Source organism: Maylandia zebra, linkage group LG2, assembly GCF_041146795.1.
Source record: "Maylandia zebra isolate NMK-2024a linkage group LG2, Mzebra_GT3a, whole genome shotgun sequence".
Taxonomy (NCBI): Eukaryota; Metazoa; Chordata; class Actinopteri; order Cichliformes; family Cichlidae; genus Maylandia; species Maylandia zebra.
Genome location: NC_135168.1, coordinates 36,296,317 through 36,321,085, shown reverse-complemented (window position 1 = coordinate 36,321,085; position 24,769 = coordinate 36,296,317). Strand labels below are relative to the sequence as shown.

The window sequence follows — 24,769 nt, the reverse complement described above, 5'->3', positions numbered from 1 at the left end:
GAAAAATCTATTTTTACTACACATCAGCTGATTTTCTTTCATGGTGACCTTTTTTTCATTTTTGCACGTGAAGGGTAATCTGTGTTGGTCAGATAATGTGCAGGCTTTTGTTTACTTGCCAAAAGGCACAGCTGATGTACTTGGAGTCAACGTGGGAGATTAGATGTTAGCACAGTAATACCTCTATTAGTTTTATTAGAATGGCAATATGATTTATATCACATAGACGCCTCGAGCAAAGTAGTAGTTAACACATGCTGCTTGGCAAGCGTAAAGGTTGTTGATTTGATTCCAGCTAAAGACATAAAACCCTCTCTGGATTGCGTCAAGAAGAGCATCTGATGTAAAACTGCCAGATCAAATGTGCGTAGTTACTCGCCATGGCGGGAGGGGGGGGGGGAGAAGGGCAAAGTGTCTTACTTACTTTTAGAAGTAAGAACAACATGAATAACAGTAATGATAAAAACCCATGTTCTTTTATTAAATAACACCTTTCTTTAAAACAATCTATTGTTTGGACTCCTAAAAAGTTACTCAAAACTACCTTTACCTGTCATATGTACAATTGTATAATAGTTTTCTATTCATAATTTATGGACTGGTACTTTTAAAACACTTTTCTACTCAAGTTTAGCACTACAAGCACTTCCTAGTCTCACTCACCAAATCACATTCATACAGCTGTTGTTTCAGCATTCACACACACACACACACACACACACACACACACACACACACACACACACACACACACACACACACACACACACACAAATGCATTGGGGGCGTCTTGGTGTTGTGGATCTTGCCCAAGGATTCTTTCATAAGGATACTTTGAGAATGTAGGGATTCATCCACCAACCTTCTGATAGAGTCCTCCTTAGATACAGCCACTGAGGTGGCAGAGTTTTATGTTTATAAATTTTCATTTCTTGGTAAGAAGGAGTTGTTAGCATTATTTTAAAAAAAGGGGAAGAGAACCTTTTCCTCTATGGCAATTTGGCAAAGGTGGTAGAGCTGGTTGGCCACTAATCAGAAGGTTGGTGGGTTAATTCCTGGCTTGCTATGTTCTCATGATGACATAATGCTTGTATGAATTTGTATATTGAGGCATGTTGTAAGAAAATGAGCAGAAAAGTGCTACACAAGTATCAGTGCAGACCAACTGGGAAAATCAAAGAATGAACTAAAGTTTTATTGGGCAAGATGCTGAACCCTGAGTTACCCACAATTCATCCATCACTGCAGTGAGGGTGTATGTGAATGTCAGCTAAATATTTACTTTTAAAATGTGTAGGTGAATGAGACTTGGAGTAGTACATACTTTTTTTTTTAACATTTTTAAAATATTTTTGTTCTCTTGCTGCACATATTAAAAAAGAAAGCAAAAAATAAGAGTAAGAGCATAACACATGGATAATACTGGATTAAATTTGAGTTTTGAGCAGTTTGTATTGCCCATTTTTGTCATAAAATTCATAATTCCTTTTCCTCTTAAAATTCACGTTACTAAATAAATAAAAAAACACTATAGTTTTCAGTCAATAAAATTATTTTTAAAAATGTGATCGTATTGCACAAGTTCATCTTTTGTTAATCTTAATGTTAATTTTTAATTATTTCTTAATTTAAAAAACGTTTTCCCATTCATGTTTCGGCCCATTATAATACGGCTGCATCACTCGGAGGAAGAAGAATCATAGTGAACAGGAAGTACATCTTAGCCAATCAGCTTCTGCAAAGCGTCCTAAGCTGACGTCAGCCCGGTACCCATGAACAACCGGTAGCGTTGAAGATAGTATGGTCTCCTGTTGTTTGTAGTTTTCTTCTTTTTAACGCCCCTGTCCAACGTGCAAACATCATGACTTTCGATGTTAGGAGGTGAGTACGGGGGGCTTCCGGTTCTTTGTGGCGGGATATGAAGTGGAAAGTGGTGGTCTGCTGTCTGTGAGCTCTAGATGAATTAACAGTTGGCTCAGCATCACATGCTACTGAGGCAGCCAAAGTTATCACAATGATGTGTTGCGTTTGACATGAGCGAGCTCAGTTTTTTTTTTTAAAAAGAAACATTTTTTTTATGCACGGGTTTTTCGTTAAGTCGCCGCAGTGATGCTCGGGTTTTTGTGTGGGTTCGTTTTTTTGCGCATGTGCAAATGTCCTCGACCAGCTTTGCCAGACGTGAGCCCGATTACAATCAGCACGGTTGGTTTGGTTTACAAAAGAAACTGTGTAGCACGTTCAGTACACAAACATCAAAACATTCAGTCATTAGCCACCAATAAACAGTGAAACCGGAACACAGCCATTGCAGAGCCATTCAAGCTATTAATCTGCAACTTAAACTTGTTTGCCACACTTTCTCTACAGGGCTGTTAAACCTATCAATAGAGTACGGCCAGTTAGAATAAAAAACAGGATGTTTGCATTGCCCATTTGCATAATGCTCACTTCATCCTGTTTGCCAGTGCCAAGACAAATTTAGTAAGAACACATTTTGAGCCAGCCTTTAGATTTTGAATGGAAATCTGCCATATCCACAGTCACAACTGTTAAGTTCACAGAGATGAAACTTCACACATTTATACAGAGTCTAAAATGGTATCTGATAAACTCAACTGCAGCGTGTTCTGGAAACTAATTAAACACATACAAAACGTATCTCTTCAGAGGCTCTGAATAAGTAATGTATTACTTTTGCAGTTATCCTGTTGCTCACCAGACCCAACAAAAGTCATTTCCTAACAGTATTTTAACAACGCAGCTGCTATATTGAAGAAAAACATTTAGCAAAGTCATAAACAAAATATCTTCTATGCATTTTATTTTGACAGCAAATTAAGTTGTAAAGTGCTTGTACTTGTTAATAATATTTATGTTTCCTGCCTGTGGATTGCATTGTTACATTTTGGGCTTATTCAAGTGCCTTTTAGTTGTTTGTCTGTTGGTTTCTTACCATCTAAATTTAAAAAAAATTCTCAAAACACTATCTTTGACACACACAATTAATGTAGCACAATATTTGAGTATGGACTGGTTCTAACCGAGCACTCAAAGTGCCTTTTATTGTAAATGGTAAATGGCCTGTATTTGTACATAGCTTTACTTAGTCCCTATGGACCCCAAAGCGCTTTACACTACATTCAGTCATCCACCCATTCACACACTGGTGATGGCAAGCTACATTGTAGCCACAGCTGCCCTGGGGCGCACTGACAGAGGCGAGGCTCCCAGACACTCTGACCACCACCAGTCTCTTGAGCCACGATCGTCCCTTACTACAAGCTTTAGTCACCCATTCACACAGTGCTTTGTTCTATACCATCTGGAGGAGTATGGGGTTCACTCCCTTGCCCAAGGACGTTTTCGCAACTTTACCATGACCTTCCGAATAGCAGATGACCCGCTCTGTCTCTTGTGCAGAGCTTGTGCAGTTAATCTTACCAGGGAGTCACATTTAGGGCCTAATTGTAACATTAATTCTTACTGGTAGCAGTTTATAAAGAGAGAAAGTTCATATTGAGCAGAATTGAGTTTGGCTTACTAGCGCAACAGTTACAGTTTCTCACATGGACCCTAGGAAAAATCAATTGCCCATCCCAGGTCCTGAGCCACAGCTTCCATTAGTAAATGTGATGTCATTTGCTGATAGGTCAATAGGAACCAACAAGGCTCATATGTGACAATGTTTCAGATAATCCTCCAGCTCTATTTAATGTGAAGTAATCACAGTTTTCAGATAGCTGTATAGCTGTGCTGAATGTTAACGCAGAAAAATCGGACAGATTGATGAAAATGATCAACAGCACGGTCAAACTGGAAATCAGTGTCTGTCATCTTTTTCCAAAGATTACAGCTGTGTTGTGCTGACAGAATGATTTTACTACAGAAGAAAAAACACTCTGGATGAACTGTGTGTCACAAGAGGTCAGATTCTCATCGTTGGATGCTTTGCTTGATGCCTCGATCATACAAAACCCGCATTGCAACAGCTAGAAAAGGCTTGAGTAACTGTTTCGAGGTGTTGTCCTTTCAAAAATACTGCAGGGTTAGTCACCAGCGTGAGGGTGTGTAACACTTTTTGGCTACCATAGATTGCACCATCCACAAAAGTAGGATGTATTCCCAGAATGTGCATGTTATTTATTTCAAAGCGCACAACAAATAAGCTAAAGTGCGAAGCTGGTGTTTTTCTGCCTTTATGTTCATAAATCTGATGAGCAAAAATAATAAGGTGCTAATTTAAAATTTAAAACCTAATTGCATGTACACATTTTCATTTCTTTAAAAAAAAAGACACACAGCTTTCCTCAAAGAGTTACTTGTGTATTTGTTAGGGACTATTTTAAGCTCTGGATTAATGTACAGTTGGTGTTCTAGGTTTTTTTTTTTTTTTTTTTTTTTCCCAGCAGCAGGATGGTGTACACATATACGGTCTTGTGTTCCCCTTCTAATATGTGGTAGTAAATTTCTAGGTTTGGTCTTTTCTAGAAATGCGTATCTTTCTCAGCTGCTGTAGATTGACATTTCAACAGTAATAAAGTTCTTCCACAAATGCCAACTTCCAACAATGAGGATCATCTCATTCAGGATGACCGAACAGCGTCACTGAAGGAACGAGTGAATCACCGAAAGGCTTTTATGCCCAAGTTTAATGTCCTTTAGATTATGTCATTTATTGGCACAAGGACATTTTGTGTTAGCCAACCCGATGATCTGCTGTGTTTATTACATGGTCACTTTAGAGGCTTAATATGGATTCTCCCTGTTTTTTCAATAATTGCAGTAATGACTTTATCGTAACAGAAGTTGGGTTACCTACGTAAAGAGAGAAGTATTGCTTATATTCTGTGGTGTAAGGTGTGAAAAGAAGAACCTTGATCGTCTGTAATGTGGGTTTACTCGGCTATACATGGAACAAACTACTGACTCACCGTGAGTCATTGCCGAGATTCGGCTTATTTATTTAAGACCCTTGAAAAGTAGGCTTGTGTTTTCGTGTCATGGTGTTAACAGCTAGATGCTGGTACATCATGTCCTCCCTAATCACATAACATCTGAGCAGTGAGATGTGACGGAAGGAGATGTGTTGACTGTAATTCAGGAAATTACGAATGTAAGTGGTACACTGAGATGTGAACCCTTGAACCTCATCATAAATATTCATGAAGTGTTCTGAGTAGAGATAGTTTGATAAAACCACAGTGTCGCACAGGTTAAAAATACATATAGTGAAAGTTTATGTCAGTCTTTTTTTTTTTTTTTTTTTTTTACACTTCAGTAGGTGTATAGTCATGTTTTTCTTTAAAGTATATTTTCTTTAATTTAAATAACTCCTGGATCTTTTAAATATTTTTTTAAATTGCTGACTTTAAAAGGTTTAACTTTATAAATTGTACTTTATTATAATAAAGTTACTGACTACATTTTGAAGCTGCGATCAAGGAAATAAGAAACTTTTTAACCAGTTACTTTAAAAGTCGAAAAGCCTGCAGCTCTGCTCTGCTCTGGATTCCACTCTTTATGTTCTCGGATTAGTTCTCCACACTCTGGACTCTCTACTCAGTTCAGCTACGGTTCCCCCGCTGCTCTGCGCAGCAGGCGACCCACCTGTTTCCATGTGTCCACAACCTGCTCTGTCACTACTCAATATTCCATCCAGTCAGCCGGCAGTAATTACTTCTGCTAGCCACTACGATGATGATAACAGACGGCTAGTGTAGCTAATTACAAATCATTAAACTGCTTAAGTTAACATGTGTGACAACCAGGTTAACATTTATGCTAACTGTTTAATACTTGTTGAAGCTTTACTAGTGTCTGACATTTCTCCTAAACTGTTGTTTAGTGTAATGAACATATTAATTTTACTAATGAATTCATTAACCTTTGTCACCTCAGAGTGAACACATTGTAGGACTGTTTAAAAATGTTACAATAAGTCTCTTTAAAAAAAAAAAAAGGAAATAGTTTAGCTGTGAGGCAGTAAACACAACTCATTTTGGTTACTGTCAAGTGAAAGTTGTGTGTTGTGGCCTTGTCTATTATTGTCCTTTTGTGGTATAATCTTAAATCAGACCTTTATTTACCTACCCCTGGTTTGAAGTGCGGGACACTGTTTGTGAAACAGCGGTGTTATTCCAGTAGGATGACATGATCACAGTATGTTTTTACTTTAATGTCAAAGCAAAATGACGTATGTGAGCGAGGAAGCGTGTCTGCATGCAGCTCATTGCTTTTAACTAGTGAATAGTGTGGTTACATGGGTCACCTTTTAAAATCAGATGATGTGTAATTCGAAATACTTGAGCCAATATTGTATGTGGAGTCAGTGATAGTGATGTCATATTGTTCTTTTTTCTTTTTTTTTTCCAACACCTTCAACTGTTAAAAACAAAGATATGTGTGTGTGTGTGTGTGTGTGTGTATATGTCTGTCTGTCTCTATGTGTGTATCTATGTATATGTATAGATCCACAGATACACATGTAGTTTTTATAAGGGGAATTTATAGCTTTTGTTTAAAAAAAAAAAAATCCTGTCCACGTAAGCAATGCTATGGAAACTATCTCAGGCCTTATGAAAATACAAGAACTAATGTCATGCATTGTCAGGAGCACACAAGTAGTGATAAAACACTAGTTGTATGGAAATGCTAGCCAATCAGAAGCCTGACTTTAAAAAAAAAAAAAAAAAAAGATGGTAAAGGCTCACACATTTGACACTGAAAGACAACAAGGAGTATTTTAAAAGCTCAGTTTACATGTGTACAGAAGGCAAAAATGCACAGAAAAAGGTCAATTTTCTAAAATACATGTGCATGTAGCAGAACTGTTTCTCTAATTAAGCTGAAAAAAAAAACCTGTATTTGTATAACCAAGAATAATCCAAATATATTCCAGATGAACTTCCTTTATGTAAAATGATCCTTTCCTGCCATAATGCTGAACTTGACAAACTGCACAACTCGCATATTCATAAAATGAGCTCAGTTGTTTTACGTTCTTATCAGTGGCTGAATACATATCTCGAACATCTCTGTTCCAAATAATACCACTATGACCACAATCTGCCTTCAGCCTTAGTCTACTCATACCATCTACACCGCAGAATGCGTAAGTAATACTTGAATAAACTCCAAAGACGTGGAAAAGACTAGAACTTGACTTACAAGGCCTTCACATGGTGGGGATGTATATCATTTTGCTCCACCTGTCAGGTTGTTTTATGTGAGGAAAGGCAGTGCACATTATCTATCTACATTAGTATGGATGTATACTGTGATGATATACACATAGAGGAATGCTGAATGAGAGTTTTGGGATCTAGGAGTGCTTCACATTAAAACAAAGGCGTTAAAGCAGGAGGTTATGCAACATCGAGAGAAGAAACAGAGGTGGATTACAGGAAGCCCACCCTCATACTTCCTCCCGGCCCTGCATTGCATTAGCTGTGATTATTTTTCTGGACGCTCTAAGTGGAAGAAATGTAGACAGATGTGATTGTTTTGGTAGGAGACTGCTAAGGAGAGTTGAGTGGGGAGATCGGGGTGTGGGAGGAGTTTGCACAGTCAGCCAAAAGATTTTTCACTGCCCAAAAAGGACAAGCGCAAGAAGTCCTGAACCGAAATAGTTTTGGTGTTGAGTAGCAGATTTTTTCTCCTTCCTTTTTCTAGCTCCCAAAATTGGCAAGAACAGTATTTCACAAGCAGAGTCGATTGTGTCAGGTGGAAATGATCTTCCCATCTCTTAAACGCTGATTTACGAGCAGTTTAAGAAAGGTATTTTTAGAAATATCCAAAAATGTTAAACTGAGGATTTTACCGAGAGTAAATCAGCAGTTCTTATATCCACTTACTGCCAAGAAGATGAAACCATATGATTTAAAGTTGTCGGTGAACTTGTGTTTATGTTTCTGTGTGTGTTTTTGTTGGCTTTGTGTATGTGTGGAGTGTTAGACCTTTGTTGGGGTCAGTTCATAATTACAGAGCAGACATTCAAAGGAAGAGGTTGTAACCCTGTAAAAGTGCGTGTGTGTGTGTTTGTATGTGTTGCGGTTGGCCGTCTGGATCTGTTATATATAATGGCGGACGTCCAAAGCTAACATTCCACCGCGCTTCTGTAATATCGCAAGGCATGATCGGTACAGAATGTGCAACGTTTTTCAGCACATAATATTTACATTTGCTATATATTTCTTTTTGTCTCTCCTCAGATTTGATATCTACAGGAAAGTGCCAAAGGATCTCACCCAGCCAACATACACAGGAGCTTTCAGTGAGTAGTCCTTCACTCACAGGCCAAAGTTATGCGCATCTACTTTAAGGTTTTCATTTTTTTGTAATTTTTTTGGGGGGGATTTTGTTCCACATATGTGAAAGGAATTCCTGAATCTTGCTTCTATAAATGGAAGATGCAAAATGTGGCAAAATAAGATGTGAGACGTAATCACTTTTTCCAGTGAAAGTTAACTGAAAAGGTCATCCTTCGTGACTGTACAGCTGCTTGCAGTAGTTTGACATCAGCCAAAACACTCGTTCTGACTGCTCTGGCTGCTGGTAGCAAAATCTGCCTCTGCAGGACTTAGAGTGAGAATTAACACAAACCAAAGTGTAAAGGCGATAAACCATATTTTGAACAAGTAAGATGGCATGTGTTAATGTTTGTGCCATAGGTGCTTAGATTTGTGTGTATGGGCTATCTTTGTGCTGATTAAGGCTACGTCTACACTAATGCGTTTTCGTTTTCTCTCCGTTTTAGCCTCCCATCCACACTGAGACGGCTTTTTGAAAATGAATACATTTGAAGACTGTGCGTTTGCGTCGCAGTGTGGACAGTGAAAACGTAGACTTTCTAAAAATGATGATGCATTTTAGTCATGTGATGCAGTCATGTGACCAACTAAACAAAGATAGCAGAGGGCATTATACAGCGGTTGTTTTGTTTGCTCTCAATTTTCACAGCCCTATTAAAGATTAATATCAGTTTGTACCAAGGTTATTATCGTTAACAAAAACTAACGAAATAACAAAAACTAGAAGTGAAAAAATATTTTCGTTAACGGAAATAAAAATTAAAACAAGACTTTGCAAAAAAAGGAAAACGAACTAAAACTGTAATGAGTGTTCACAAAACTAACTAAAATTAACTGAATTTATAGCAAAAATGTGTTTAGTTTTCATTGATGTGTGTGTGTCATACAATAGTCTAGGGTGAAAATGAAGTGTAGTTTCCAGGTTTTTTTTCTTGCTGTGTCTCATTATGCCAGCAGGTGGCAAGTACGTTAGTCGAGTCGTCTGTGTTGCTGCTCCGTCCCACGCAGAATCGTGTCAGCAAAAGTCGGGAGAAATCGCTACAGTCCAATTTCAGATTACTTTGAATATGATTGTGTTTTAGATAAAAGCAAGTGTCTTGTAATGGAATGAGACAAATTATGTGGTGCATTTCTAAAGGGAAAAAAAAAATCCCACAAACCTTAAAGTGCACTTGAAAAGCTCACACAAGAAGGCTAACCAGGCTTACCTTGAGAAGGTAAAGGAGCACGCCCAATCCTCATCCCCAGAAACAGAAGCTTGCCCCAGGCAAGGCAGCGTGATGCATCCCAAGTGAACTCCACAAAAAACATTAATGCAGTGCTTCCAACAGCGACCCAATGGCTGCTAGTTGGTCAATTCGCAGGAACATCACAAGCGAGAGGAAGCGTTGGTGAATATGTTTATTGAGCCTGGGATATCTACACAACTGTGTGAGTCAGTTGCCTTCCAAAAGTTTAGCAAATCACTTGAACCAAAATTACGAAGACCCAGTGCTGCAAGAGTTAATAGTCTCATTGGGGCCAAGATAAATCTTTTATAGTTGCCTGGTATCAATGGTTGTTCATCTGCCCTAATTTTATTTATTTTTTAATAACCCATAGGTTCCCTATAGGTGGGAATGCGAGTTGTCTGTCACTGCGTGTTAGCCCTGTGACAGACTGGCGACCTTTCCAGTGTGCAGGGTATGGTAGCTGGAATAGCAACATACCCAAGGATAAGCAGAAGATAAAAATAAAAACTAAACTAGCAAAGAAATGGTAAAAACTAATTAAAACTGATATAAAATTGAAAATCTGAAGTCAAAACTAAATAAAAATAAAAACTAATGAAGATTGCAAAACTATTAGCTTTTCTTCAAATTATTTAATTCTCACTCGCTCTTGCTACTTTGTACTTCTGTGTTACTCGCAGCAACAACTTCACCTCATTGTCAGTCCATTTAAAAAATTTTCCTCAACCTTTTGCTGCGACGTTTCAAAGAGCCGGAAAGTAAATAAACGGCTGACAGAAATGAGGCAGGCCGAATCATCTGGCGCTTCACGCATGCGCAGGACTGGAACGTAAGCATTTTCGGCCGTTTCAAAGTGGACGCACAACTCTGTGAAAATGACTGAAAACGCTAGTGTGGACGCGGAGTGTTTTCAGTAGAAAACGCCATTTTTAAATCTATCCGGGCTAGTGTGGACGTAGTCTAAAGGCCTCAGCTTATTTCCATAGTAGAGTCAATCAGTTCACTTTAGTGTAAATGTCAGTGTTTAATTTCAGTGTAGCTTTTAGTAACTTTAGTATTAATATTTTAGTAGTTCAGAATGGGTGTTGCAAAATGAACACAGCACTTTTTGATTATAGTTGACTCACAATTATAGACATCTCAAATGAAATAAAGGTATGCAACAAAGTAGAACTACAACATACTATTTTTGTTCACTATAATAAAAAGAACTTGCTCAACTTTACATTAAAAAAAAAGTAGAAACATACTAATTATTGAATATCAGAGCTGCTAAAAACTATTTTTTTAAGCTAAGCTTTGTAAGCAGGGCTAACCTAGCATCATTTATCCTCTTGGCTTGTTCACCTGTTTAGTGATTCACTTTTTTAGCAATAGTTAATTGAAGTATATTAACAGGAACATTTGCTTGTCATTAATCAACCAGACTGAATCAACCAGAAATAAAAATAAAAAAAACTTTCATCTATAGCTAGCCCATCATTATGCTAATTACATTCTAGCTCTGGCATACAATACACCAGCTAGTCAAAACACACACACACTTTAATCCAAAGTTTGTTTTTGGAGGCATAATGGACTTTGTATTTTTTTTTTAACATAGAGCACTGTACAAAGCTCTGAATCCACCACACATTGCTTTATATTTTGCATGGAAAGTGGGTGCAGTAATTCTAACGAGACACTCACTGTTGTACCTCTCTCCAAATGGTCGGGTGCGAGAAGTAGACTGAAAATATGTGACAAATGTGCAGCCAATGTCCAGTGAAAAGCATAGAAAGACCTTCAGAAAGCCTGAGGAACTATTGTTCTCTTACAATAAAGTCTGGCTCCTTGGAGTTAAAATACAAAGAAATTAACGGTGACTCGAGACTGTTGCGCAGTACTTTATTTTGATTACTCTGATGTCTTTAAACCGCCTCATTCTTAACTCAAAATGACATTTGAGTCCTAGCAGGGCTTCACAGTCTGTAACCTTCTTCTTCAGCTTGAACATAAAAAGTAAATAGAATCAGATGCCAGTCCCTGCTCTGGGAGGCAGATGTTTAGGAAAACGATGACAAGTAATTGTGATTCAAGTACTTCCCTTTTGTCAGCACAGAGGTATGCTCTTATGTAAAAAGCAAACAGCTTGGAGCAGTACCTGTTTTAGCACATCTGGTATGACAAAAATGCTAATAATCATGCTGTCTCATAGTCACTGGCACCTCAGGAGTCCTCAGTGGAAATCTGACTGCTTTTTCCTGTCAGGTCATGAGTTTTCCTACTTGTCATCAATAAGTCATTGTGTAATCAGGGGCTATATTGATTATTCACTGCTTGATAGAAGACAAGAGCTCTGATGACACATTTTTGGCAGCAGTCGTATTCATTAGTCAGCTGACAAAGACACATAGTAGGAAAACTCATGACACAGTGGATAAACTAAAAGTGTTATTTCAGTATTGGACCCTTTTAAGGCAGAGAAAAATAATTTTCTGTATGGACAGCAGAAAGAAGTTACTAAAGTTATACACTAACGTTTCCACCCAAGAGGAAATGGATATAAGTTTTTCCTGCACTCAGTTAACTCCCTTCCTGTCTCCATCCGCTGTCTAGGGATGACGCCACTGGTTAGATTGGGATATTAGAAACCTGTTAATGCTTCATCCACAGCAGGCCGAATAACATTCAGGCCACGGTGGCAAAAAAGAATCAGAGCCTGCCTTTTCACAAAAGGCCAAATATTTGACCCTCATCTGCTTTTGTTGCCCCAGGGCACATTCTGCAGGGCTCAGTTTACCCTAAACAAAAGCTCTGTTTGGCCACTGTGGTTTCTGGAACTACTCATGGTTTGGATTTAATGTAATAGTCTCTTGTTTGTCAGATTTTTCTCTCTTAGTATTTGTGTGGGTTTTTTTGCCCGGGCTGATGTGGAAAAAAATAAAATAAAAAATCAAATTTACCTGTGCTATGTGGGGAAAATGAGCCTTAGAAGGAACAAAGATGTAACAAAAAGCCACATCTGATTGCATAAATAGGGCTAGTTTCAAATGTCAGTGACTGATTCATGGTGTTATTGTAGCCGATTCCTTTGTGTCACAGTCCAAAGAATGTCCGAGCTGTCCGGATAAGCTGGAGCGTAAATAGAAGACAGTCATGTCATGTCTTTGTAAATCATTTCGGGGTGTCAGTATTTCCATTGTGAGACTATTAAAAATCACTCATCTTTAGTAATCATCGTCCTATATTGCATCCTTTGAAGGCAGGGAAAACTTACTGTACAAGTTTTTTAATGAACCTGAATTCATAATCTATGTGTCACAGTGACACTCCCTTGTTTGTTGGTTAAATATTACCTTATGTAAAGCTTCCTCTAGCCGCAGGTCCGCCTGTGACGCCCTGCTAAACCACAAGGTCACGTGACTGTGCGAACCTAGGAGACGGTTGCCACGTAAACATGCCTCACCTGCTGAGCGAGAGCTTTCTAACCAAGGCTCTCACCATACCAGATAGACCACAGACACAGATCAGTTCCTTCCACATTTATCTTAGTAAACACATGGCCACTCTTTTATTTGACTCTTCGGCTGATTAGTTTGGCACATGGAGGGAAGCGGACGACCTGGCTGCTTCTCCTTTAGTGTGTTTTTAAGCTTAGGCTTTATGTCGGCACAAAGACACTGAACAGTTAATTTTTCCTACTTTGGTGTCTGCTCGGCCTCTTTTGTGGAAGCCATTTTTGGTCTGGGTGACTGTCAGTGTGTGAGTTTAAGGAAGCCTAAAATGTTGTTTGTAGGGCTTACTAAGGCGTAGCATGAGATCACCTCTCTCAAAGAAGAAATGCTGTAATGGCCGCCTGCTGTGCTGGTATTTAATGTGTAATTACTGTAGGAGGTTCTTTAAAAGAAAGAAAAAACAACATAATGGGAGGGCTAACACTGTCAGTAAAACTGCTATTTAGGGATTTATTTTTTTTAGCTGCTGTGATTTCATTAATACCAATAGCTTACGTCAGCCGTTCCTTAAGACCCAGTCAGTCCAGATCATTTGACTTGCATCATTCTGTGTAAAGCTTGTGTAACTTCTATGTGAAAGAAGTGATATATGAGACATCACCAGTGACCTAGGTTTGAACAGTGTCTTCATTCTGACTTTCTTCCTCTTTGCCCACAGTTTCCATCCTCTGCTGTGTCTTCATACTCTTCCTCTTCCTGTCTGAGCTGACGGGATTCATAGCCACTGAAATGTAGGTACTGCCGCTCGTCTGTAATATCCTCCGGCTGAAACGCACAGTTCCCTGGTTACCACGCAGGCACAAACAGGGACTTAATTATGAATGTCAATGCCCTCATTATGATGTATTCTGCCCAGCCAGTGTTGTAACCAATGAATGGAGTCAAATTTGTGACAGGAAATTGGCTTTGTGCATGCGTCAGCCTCTTGGCAATGTGTAATAAGCAATGACTTGGTAAGGGTGTGACGGAAAGGAAATTACACCGGCAGAGATACACAAATGCTCTCTCCTTGCAATTTGGCAGAAGATGAGTCCCCTACTATTAAAGTGGCGCACAATAGCATGACGTCGAGGGAGAAAAGTGTCTTTTTCTAATGAAAATACCACATTTCTTTAAATTAAAAGTTGATTTTCTGTTCTAACCATTTCTAACCTTTTTTTTTCTTTTCTCCATCCATTGCAGTGTAAATGAACTGTATGTGGATGATCCCGATAAAGACAGTGGTGGGAAGATAGAAGTGAGTTTAAACATCAGTTTGCCAAACTTACACTGTGATTGTGAGTATATACATATATACAAATATCTATTTCTTTGCATTACATCTTCTGTTTCTGTATTTTTTCTTCCACACTTTGTAAGGCCTCTTTTAACAGTTTGTTTTCCCCTTTATCTGACTCATGCTTACTGTGTGCCCTGTCATTTAACCTGTCATATTAGCAAAGGATAAACTATCCCTTAGATAAAGAAACAGACTCTCAAAACTACAGTGATGTGCAAATGTCTTGAGCAAGCCCTCAGTTCTTTATTAGTTCATATGATTTTTTTTTTTTAAAACCACTTAGCGCTGACCTATGAATCATTCAAGTATAGAAAAGGCACAATTTAACAATTCAAGGGACAAATCAGCTATTTTGTGTCCAGGCATAACAGAAACTTAAATTTTTAGCTTTAAAAATAGCGGTTAATCAGCATCAAAGACCTGACACAGCATGCGTCTGGACCTTCAGTTGATCCATTTACTCTTCACTGAAACTTCAACGGGCTCGGTGAAAGGGTGTGCTCTCAAGAAGCCATTATTAATGATGATAAAGAGGGAGAAAAGCCTGAGGTATACCAAATTGCACAAGAATTGGACTGAAAATCAATGGCAACGAGTCTTATAGAGTGATGAATCCAAATTTGAATTATTTTGAGGATATTGTGAAAATTGATGGAATTATAAATGCAGAAAAGTCTCATAAGATTTTGATTTACTATACAGTATCATCTGCAAAGTGTTGTTTGGCAACAGCTTTATATTTCAGCATGTCAGTGATCCCAAACACACTGTCGGTGCAGTAAAGGTGTAGGTGGAAAGAAAAAAACACAATGAAACAGCTTCAGTCAAGGATTGCCCACCACAGAGCCTGGACTTCAGCATTTTTGAAGCAGCGTGGGATCATTTTGACAGAGAACAGAACAAAAGGTAGAAACATCCAAAAAAGAGAACTATTAGACGATCTGTCTAAGAGAGTTCAGGCTGTGTGAATGAATGGGGGCCTTACTAAATATTGACTTCCCACCTCATTAGAACTGTTTTTGCCATATAATACTGTATTTCCATATATGTTTTAGTAACCTGCTGCATCTATTTTCCATTTTCCTAGCAAAATGTAAAGAAATGAGGCATGCTTTAGAACATTTCACAATACTGCATTGGCAGTTTTGGTCTGGCATGCTCATAGATAAGACGAGAGCATCCTCTGTATCTCCTGTTGAATCTCGTGCTGCCACACAGATGTGATCTGTGTTTCACATTAAGTCGCCTCTACTGGCTCGTACCCTGCGCTCAGATGTCTGTGTAACGTGCGATTGAAGGGTACTAGGTCACTTTTGTGCTCCTCGTGCCTTCCCCCAGCCCCTCCTCTAAAACTATGCCAAATGACAAATCGCTTGCACAAATACACCGGCAGGTCTCGGGACAGCGCAGAAAACTCACACATCGATTCAGCTCGGGCGATATCCAAAAATGGAAAAGCTTATAACTTGCTTGTGTGAAAATTAAGTCCAGATTTGTGCGATAGAGGCTTTGGCACGCAGACACACAGCTGCTGGCCATGTGTTCAGACGAGCTCACTCACTCATGGCATGCCTAAACAAAGGCCGTCCCCCTGCCGTTACTAATGAAAGCTCTTGATGATTGTATGTATAGGTCGTTTTGTTTAATTGCAAAATTGAAGCCCTTTCCCTTCCCCCCTCAAGTTTGGGTCCCATTTAAATACCAGCTCAAACACGTCGGTTTGACCACACGGTGCAGCTGCACGTAATGAGCAGAAATGTTCCTCTCCTCACGAGTTAATATTCTACACAAGTCAATTTTCCAAAGAGCTTGTCATCCGCTGCAAATTTACTTCAAGGAAGAGGCTCTTTCATCATGGAAAACCTGACATTTCCATCCCCTGGTTTTAGCGTTTATCTGCTCTGCTGCTCCAGAGTTAAACATCATCTCTCTTCGGTGACCTTTACCGGTTGCCCCGCCTTGATTTGTGACTTCATGGAAAAGCACATCCGCGTGTAAATAACCTTATACTAACCTCCACTTTCTTTCAACCTGCTTCCAGTCCGAAATGTCTTAAAAAGGAGAAACAACCATCTCTCACTGGTGCGCACACACACACACACACACACACGTCACTTATATTTATGCACTGTATTTTGAGATCTGGATAGAGATGGAGAGGGGGGAGAATCCCGTCTTGAATGTCAAAGGTCAGACAGACGGCATGTGGAGGTTTTTAGCACAGATCAAGCAGACATCCCTCTCTCTCTCTCTGTGCACTCGTGGGTGACATAAAATGCAGGCAGGCTCTGAAAATAGGCCACTGCCAATGTGTGCCACCGCCGCCTAAAAGAAAGGGGTGAAGTCTAGATGGAAAAACACCGACACGGGGAGACGGGGGTGATTGGGTATCGTAAATGGTCTGATTGTGTGTTTACTCTGTGGGTCACTTTGTGCAGTGATAATCAGATATTCTCTTTTTCTTTTTGAATAAAAAGTGCTTGTTTGGTTTTTCAAAATAAAATAAATAAAACAGCAACAACAAACAGCTGCTCATATTTAACCAGAAGGTGGTGATGCTCCCAGATTGCTGATTTTTGCTGAAACTCATCAATAAAATAGGCAAATATTTGTTATAGAGTTAAAAAAATCACTTGAGTTCATCATTGTTTTCCGGATATCTTAGAGATTAAAGTAATCACTAAAACAAGTCTCAGAAAAACTGTCAATGTTTGTTTTTTTTTGTTTTGTTTGTTTGTTTGTTTTCTTTTTGTTGATTCCTTTCTGTTGTTTAACGAAACGATTTATTGGCCGATCGTCCTCGCACTCGTCTGAGTTTGTTTCTTTGCTTTCAGTGGTGGGTTTGGACATCCAAGATGAGATGGGACGCCACGAGGTCGGTCACATAGAGAACTCCATGAAGATTCCCCTCAACCAGGGTGATGGTTGTCGCTTTGAGGGAGAGTTCAGCATCAACAAAGTAAGATCTCACCTGAGAGTGCGAGAAGCCTAATCCATACATGCTGTGTGAATCACTTATACTACTGCTTCCCTTCAGGAAATTGCAAAACTCTGCTTTTCTGTGCCCAGTAGTTACACTGTGATGGACTGGGTCGGGCTGATATTTGTATTTTACTGACAAGCAAGCTTGGATTGAATGTCAGTTTGTATATTTGAGTTGGACTCGAGTTAAAAATGGAGATTGCCCCCACCAACCTCTTGGGTCTAAATTGAGTTACGCTAAATTGAGGCTGCTCTTGGATTTAGTTACACCTATCCGTATAATCTAGGCTCCATGAAGCTGTGTTTGTCTCACGTCTGCATCTTGTGCGTCAGTCTTTCCACTGCATTTACAGTGATTAACCCTGCAGTTGAACAATTGACACTCATGCTTGGGGGAGTAGTTGGAAATATGTAAAACACGCGCGGTTGGGAGGCAAGGAACATTTAGTTTCCAACCAAATGCATTCAGGCTCCCTCATTAGCTAACTAAATGTCTTGCAGGTGCTTGTGGTGTTAGGCACAAACCCACCTCAATGTGTTTATTTGTGTTCAGGTACCGGGAAACTTCCACGTGTCGACACATAGTGCCACAGCACAGCCTCAAAGCCCTGACATGACCCACACCATCCACAAGCTTGCCTTTGGAGAAAAGCTCCAGGTGGGACACATTTTTTATTTATTTTTTTTTTTTAGATGGAGAAAGTGGAGAAGAATAACTGCCATATTAACACAGATCTTTTCTCTCTTCATTGTCACACAGGTACAGAAAGTCCAAGGAGCCTTTAATGCTTTAGGAGGGGCAGACAAGATGTCATCTAATCGTATGTATCTAGACAGCAAATGTAATAATTATGACCAACTTATGACAGTGCTTACGTACACCATATTGCCAGAAGTATTCCCTTGTCTGCCTTCACACACACATGAAGCTGAGTGTCATCATATTCTTAATCCGTCGGGTTTTATATGCTGCCCCACCGTTTACAGCTTTAAATCTTCTGGGAAGTTTCCACGAAGTTTAGAAGTGTGTTTATGGGAGTTTTTGACCAGAAGCACATTTGTGAGGTCAGACACGGATGTTGGACAAGAAGGCCTGGCTCACAGTCTCCGCTCTTAATTCATCCTGTTCTGTTAGATTGAGTTCAGGACTCTGTGCAGGCCAGTCAAGTTCTTCACACATCAAACTTGCTCATCCATTTCTTTATGGACCTTGTTTTGCACACTGATACGCAGTCTTATTGGAACAGGAAGGGGCCCTTAGTTCTTAATAGAACTTAAGGGGCTGAGCCCAACTACTGAAAAACAACCCCGAGCCATAATCCCCTCTTCATTAGACTTTACGCTTGGCATGGTGCTGTCAGACAAGTACTGTTCTCCTGGCACAAAAACCCAGACTCGTCCATCAGATTGCCAGAGTCGTCACTCCAGAAAACAAGTCTTCACTGCTCTAGAGTCCAGTGGTGACGTGCTTTACATTACTGCATCCAATGCTTTGCATTGAGCTTGGTGATGTAAGACTTTCATGTGGTTTCTTTGCCATGCAAACCCATTCTATGAAGCTCCCTACACACTGCTGTTGAGCTAATCTGAAGTCCACATGAAGTTTGGGGGTTTGCAGCGATTGACTCTGCAGAAAGTTGGCGACCTTACAAGGTGCTTCATGGTTGATTGCTTATGACTTCCGCTTTGTTATAATACCACTAACAGCTGACTCTGGACTATTTAGTAGTGAGGGAGTTTCACGATTGGACCTATTGCAAAGGCAACATCCTATCAAGGTACCACACTTGAATTCACTGAGCGACCGATTTTTAAAATATGTTTGTAGAACATTAAAGGTGATTGATTTTATACAACTATGACTGTGGGAGTGATTGGAACACCTGAATTCAATGGTTGGTAGGTGAGTGAATACCTTTGGCAATGTAGCTTAGGATGATGTAATGTCACAAGACACTCACTGGACAGAACTACATGGGAACTTGTTTTACAAAGACAGCATTCATCTTGAATACTGAAGATGCTTTGTTTGTCTTATTTAATTAATGTTATGTCTCTTGCAGCTCTTGCTTCACATGACTACATATTGAAGATTGTACCAACAGTGTATGAAGACCTCTCAGGCAGACAGAGGTTCTCTTATCAGTACACAGTAGCCAATAAGGTACCGCATCCCTGCACTCATTAGCTGATGACCTTTTCTCATCATAGAGGCAGCGCGTCCATGTTGGCATACGGCCGGAGCACGTATAGCTCGTGTTAACATTGCACTCATCTGAAAGTGAAAGCTCAATCCTAGTGACTGGAAAAACTCTCAAGATGTCAACAAACCATAAAGGAAAAAAAGAAAAAACACTTCCTGGAACTGTGTAGGAAGACAGCTGGGAGTGGAGTGTGGAATAATAACACTGCAGGTCAGCTGTGAAGAAGGGACAATAAGGGCCTGAGCAAAATATTTCCAAAACCTAATTTCCAAAGCGTAAATAGTGGTCCAGCTGAGGCCCGCATCCGAGCTTGGACTGCGACATTCTTCTGCGTTGTGTTAAATGTGTTTAATGTGGTCAACATTATTGTGTCGGGCAGTTACTGCAGCACTGATTTTGGAGAAATGGATTTATATATACCGCCTGATAACGTTGTCAGCTCGTAACAATAATTCAATTTACATTGTAGCCTCCTCGAGATTGCTTCATTGGAATAATATTCAGCTGAGATTCATTTTTATTGAATCATTTATGACTGTGGAGTGACTTATTCCGAAACTGATTCTGTAGTGACTCACAAACACCACTGCCACCGCTGTAGATGAGAATATGTGCCGATTTATTTTATAAACGTAATGGGATTAAGTTCCTCACTTGTAATCTTTTTTTTTTTTTCCCCCCACACACAGGAATATGTTGCTTACAGCCACACAGGAAGAATTATCCCAGCGATCTGGTTCAGGTACGATCTCAGTCCGATCACAGTGAAGTACACGGAGCGGAGACAGCCCCTCTACCGCTTCATCACAACAGTGAGTAAACACAAAGCCCGCGGCCCCAAAGCTGTTTACAAAAGCCGCTTTTATTTGAATTGCAGGTCTTTCAAGTTCAAGTCCAAAGATCAACTTTTTACTATCCTGTGCAAAAGTCTTGAACCACACCTTATTTCATTATATTTTGCTTTCAATGAGCCAGATATTCTTGAATTGTTTTTAAAGGGCTTAAGTAATAATTTTCCAGCTTTTCTGAAAGTCTTTCACAGTTTTTCTCTGGACTTTGGCTGCTTTTTCACTCATTTTCAGTCGTGTACGTGACCTTTTCTGTTTGTTTGTTATGCCACCTATGAATCATTCAAGGATAGAAAAGGCACCTGACTCAGTGAATGAACTAGTGTTGTGTTTACACATAACAGACAACTCGGCAAATAACATATTTTAAATCGTATCTTTAGGCACTTTGTTTTTATCACAAAAGCACCTTTATTCCAGTTTCTTTAGTTAAGTCTATGAAAAATGTCAAAGATAACAGTTTTTATGCCGTGTGGCATAAAATAGGATTTGCGCAACAACAAAGTGATTCCCAAAGAGCTGGAGACTTAAAAAAAAATGAGAAAACTGTAGAAATAGATGACAGCAGAAGACGTGTCAGGCATGTTCTGAAGAAATTGACCTGAGAGATGCATCTGGCCCTTCAGTTGATTCATCTGCTGTTCGCTAAAGTTGAATTAAAATTTGATCTCAGTGTAAGGGTAGCGGTCAAGAAGCCGTTCTTAAGGAAGGGAAATGAGGAGACAAATTCGTGCATTTTAGCTAAATATCTCAGCTTTGTGATTGAACATCTTCACTGCCCAGTAACAGATAGAAAATAAGCCGTTCAAATGTTTGCTAACATGGTTAAGAATAATGCTGCTGGGTTGATCTCTGATCAAAGCCTGGCTAGCCGTTCCCTCCTTTTTCTAGTTTTTGTGCTAACCAAAGTCTAACCATCTTCTGAATGAAGCTTTCGTGGTGTTGGTATGAAACTTAATGACCATTTCCTAACTCACTGAACTCCCTTTGTCTTCCTCAACTCCCTTTGTCATCGGTGGAATTTTGGCGTAGCCTGTAGCACCTCATCAGAAAGTTTCCTGTTGACTGATAATGCGGTCAGGCTTGAGTTGGCAGCCTGCCTGATGAGCTACACCATTATTCGTCTTGTGTGTTGTTTAGGTTTATCATGACTTAAGGCATGGGTAGGTGATGACTGTGTTTTTAATGTGATCATGAGTCACGGCTCAAGATTGTGAGTCAGCCTACAGCAGGGCTTTTTGTTGGATTCCTATAAATTCCGTGGCGTTGGCGCAGAGCATTGTTTTGATAAATAGGATTAGGCCCAGCTGATATTGAGACTTAAGAAGAAGACATCAAAGCTCTGAAATATGAAGCCTGACAGGATCGTTTTTTCATTTTCTTTCTTTTTTTTGTAGATTTGTGCCATCGTCGGAGGGACGTTCACAGTCGCGGGGATCATCGACTCCTGTATTTTCACTGCTTCTGAGGCCTGGAAGAAGATACAGATTGGCAAAATGTCATGATGACTGTTTCCAACCCTCTCCTCACATCTTATTTATAAGTGCAAAGTTGCTAGCCTGTTAGCTAAATCCAGTCCGAAACGACCTCCTTCAGGAGATTGTATCACCTTGTCCATATAAGAGTCTCGGGCACTTGATTTAACTACCAGGCTGCAGGGATGCGTCTGTTTTATTAAAGATCCTCTCGGGCTCCTTCTGCTCCAGTGACGTGAGAATGCTGACTATCACATGTCGGCTTCCTCCATCTTCAGTGTCAGGAGGGGAAAGGAGAGGAGATGATATCTTTTGTTACTGAGTGTGCCAGGGATTCATTCTGTATTTTTTTTTTTTTTCTTTAAACGTTGCAGCTGATATATTTAGAATGACACGAAAGAATAATAATAGACATCCACATATATTAAATCAAAGGAACATTTTTTTAATCATGGGTATAGGAAATGATATAATTCAGGGAGTAAATGGCATCAAAACAGGATCATCTCAGCCAGATGTGTTGTAAATTAGGAGACCAATTTAGATTTTTGGTCCTCGTGTGAAGGAAGTATTGTCAGGGTTCATAAAACGTGCAGAGGACGGGATGAAATCTAAAGCGTAGTGTGTACAAATAGCATTTTGTGTCATGTAGCGTGGTCTGTCGTTTTTATCTCCAGTATTCCACCTGTGTGCCTTTTGGCTTACTGTTAAACCGTACAGGATCATCACCAGCTCTCTTTGTGCCACTGAAAGCTTTTCAGTTTCTCCTGCTTGTTTCAGTATCGGTGCAGCATTTATCATTGTTTACTTTACAGTCTCTAGTTTCCACTTTATTTCTACTCAGTCTCAGTGATGGCAAAAATATAGTGAATGTCTGTGTTTGTTTGTTTTTCTATTCTTTTTTGTTTGTTTGTTTATTTACATGGTACATGATTTTTTTTCAAAAAAGAATTTTGGTGTGGTTTCAATAAAGGTTTGTTTTTAAAAGGGACAAACCTGTTCATCAGGGCCTCTGCTTCCTTTTATTCTGTTGTCATTACAACACTCCCTGTTATGTCAGTGATCATCGCTGAGTTAAAAGCACCTTAAAACCTGTTTTTCTACTCTGAGTACCATCCTTTTCTCTTTAACGCTCAAATTACTGTAATCCCTGCGCTGTCCTCAGAGGTTACGATAAAGGTTACTCTGGTATGATTCGTGTTTCCAAAAAAACCTCAGAAAGTGATCTGTGAACGAGTTTTGGCTTTAAAAATTTTAGGTGTCTTTTTATTTCTTTTAGCTTCTTTAAACTGCAAGAAATGTATTTGTAATAAAAAGTCAAATTATGAAGGCCATATTATGACTTTTTACCTGAACAACATGGTAACGATTATTCTTAGAAGCTGAAAGTGGCACCTTTGTGTCTCTGACTTTGTATACGCTCACTCTCCTAGCTGTAAATGTCACAAAGTGGACTTTGCACCAAGCCGGTTCTCATTTCCCTCAGCTGGCAGCCTGGGACAACACCCTGCAGGCTGTCATTTGTGATGTGAGCTTGTAAGAGGGCGTTAAGCTGTTACAGCTATCATCGTGCAAGCGTCCAGCTCTGATAAAGGTGCTTACCGTGAGTCACTCCTTTTATTCCCCCTCCATCCCTCTGTTTACTTCCATCACTTATTAGCAATGTTGTGAGTCTAAGTGTGTCCACCTCCACTGAATGACACAGATGCCACAAATATCTGTTTACTTCACTGACTAAATCACAGATCTTGTGGCTCTTTCTCATTGTGGGCCAAAACACAAATTGACACTTTACTCCACTGAAGTACAGCTTTTACGACAGATCCAACTCTAAATTCATATTCATCATTGGGGAAAAAACAAGCAGAAGGAGATAAAATTCTTTATTTCCTCTTGTATGAGTCATAATTTGCACAAATAAAGAAAGAATTCTCTGCATATAAAAGATAAAAATATATATATGTGTGTGACTAGAAAATACTTGTGGTTTGTTTTTGTCATAATGCTGCCACGCAGTGGCTGGTTAGAGGAACTTCAGGCACATGTAGCTCAGTCCATTTGTTGAGGCAACAGTCTGAGAGAAGAAGGATTTCGAGATGAAAGTAATCATGAGAATCTAAAACCTGATCTTCAATATATAAAAAAAAGACTAGTTACATGTCAATACTGAGATGTTACTGCAAACCATCCTCAACCTCAGCTGTCTGTGTTAAACCCCTTTTTTATGCATCTTTGGTAAAATTACACATTCGAAGAGGCCGGGGAGGTGGTGTTCGGTGAGGAGTAGAAGTCACAGAAGCCCTCCTCGGACAGGTGTCCGTACTCGTTGTTGTAGAAGGTCTGACCTGACAGCTGGCTGAAGAAGTTGGGCCGGAGCCTGGAGCTGCCTGTGGCATGGCTTTGATCTGGGGAACTGTGGGAGGCTGTCAGAGGCTCCGTGCTGCTGCTACTGTTTATACGACTGAGGAAAGAAGGAAAAAAATTACAGACTCCCAACTCAGGCTAAACAACTTTCTGTGAATTTTGATTGATACAATTCTCTATAACCTAGATAATCATTGTTGAACTCCCCTGTTTATTACCATGAGCTTATTATTGCAAGACAGTCCCGAATACACCAATCCCCAGCATGTACACTTACGAAATATTTGTGCAAAATGATGGAGCCCAGCTGCTTGAAGACATTATTAAGCAAAAGACTTTCAGAGGCACCAAAGATACTGACACACTGATTTAATATACGTACTATATTATATATTATGTAATATATCCTCTAAAGAATGGGATAGTTTATTTATTTTTGACTCCTTTTTGATCAGAGCATCTGCTCACATAGGCTCCTCCTACACTTTACTGTAGGAGTAAGTTCTCCATAAAAACATGCTTTTTTCACTTTTAGTTTATGTTGGCTTTTTACAACATTGCAACTCTCAAAATGTTGCT

The 24,769-nt window shown here is 39.5% G+C and overlaps 2 protein-coding genes across 2 annotated transcripts in view; one reads left to right on the top strand and one right to left on the bottom strand.

The window, feature by feature from the left end:
• Positions 1–1,713: 1,713 nt before the first annotated feature.
• On the top strand, positions 1,714–22,821 carry ergic1 (endoplasmic reticulum-golgi intermediate compartment 1). Its single transcript, XM_004541021.4, has 10 exons — positions 1,714–1,881; positions 8,211–8,272; positions 13,697–13,769; positions 14,221–14,315; positions 17,152–17,276; positions 17,853–17,957; positions 18,060–18,120; positions 19,363–19,463; positions 20,193–20,315; positions 21,749–22,821. The coding sequence occupies exons 1-10, from the start codon at positions 1,862–1,864 to the stop codon at positions 21,854–21,856; spliced, it is 873 nt and encodes a 290-aa protein (XP_004541078.1). The 5' UTR covers positions 1,714–1,861; the 3' UTR covers positions 21,857–22,821.
• Positions 22,822–23,696: 875 nt separating this feature from the next.
• Positions 23,697–24,769, bottom strand: part of flt4 (fms related receptor tyrosine kinase 4) — a 51,751-nt gene continuing 50,678 nt past the window's right edge. Inside the window, exon 30 of the mRNA XM_004541022.5 lies at positions 23,697–24,287. Within this exon, the coding sequence (XP_004541079.3) occupies positions 24,068–24,287 (220 nt within the window). The 3' untranslated portion in view covers positions 23,697–24,067. The remainder of the gene's footprint in view (positions 24,288–24,769) is intronic.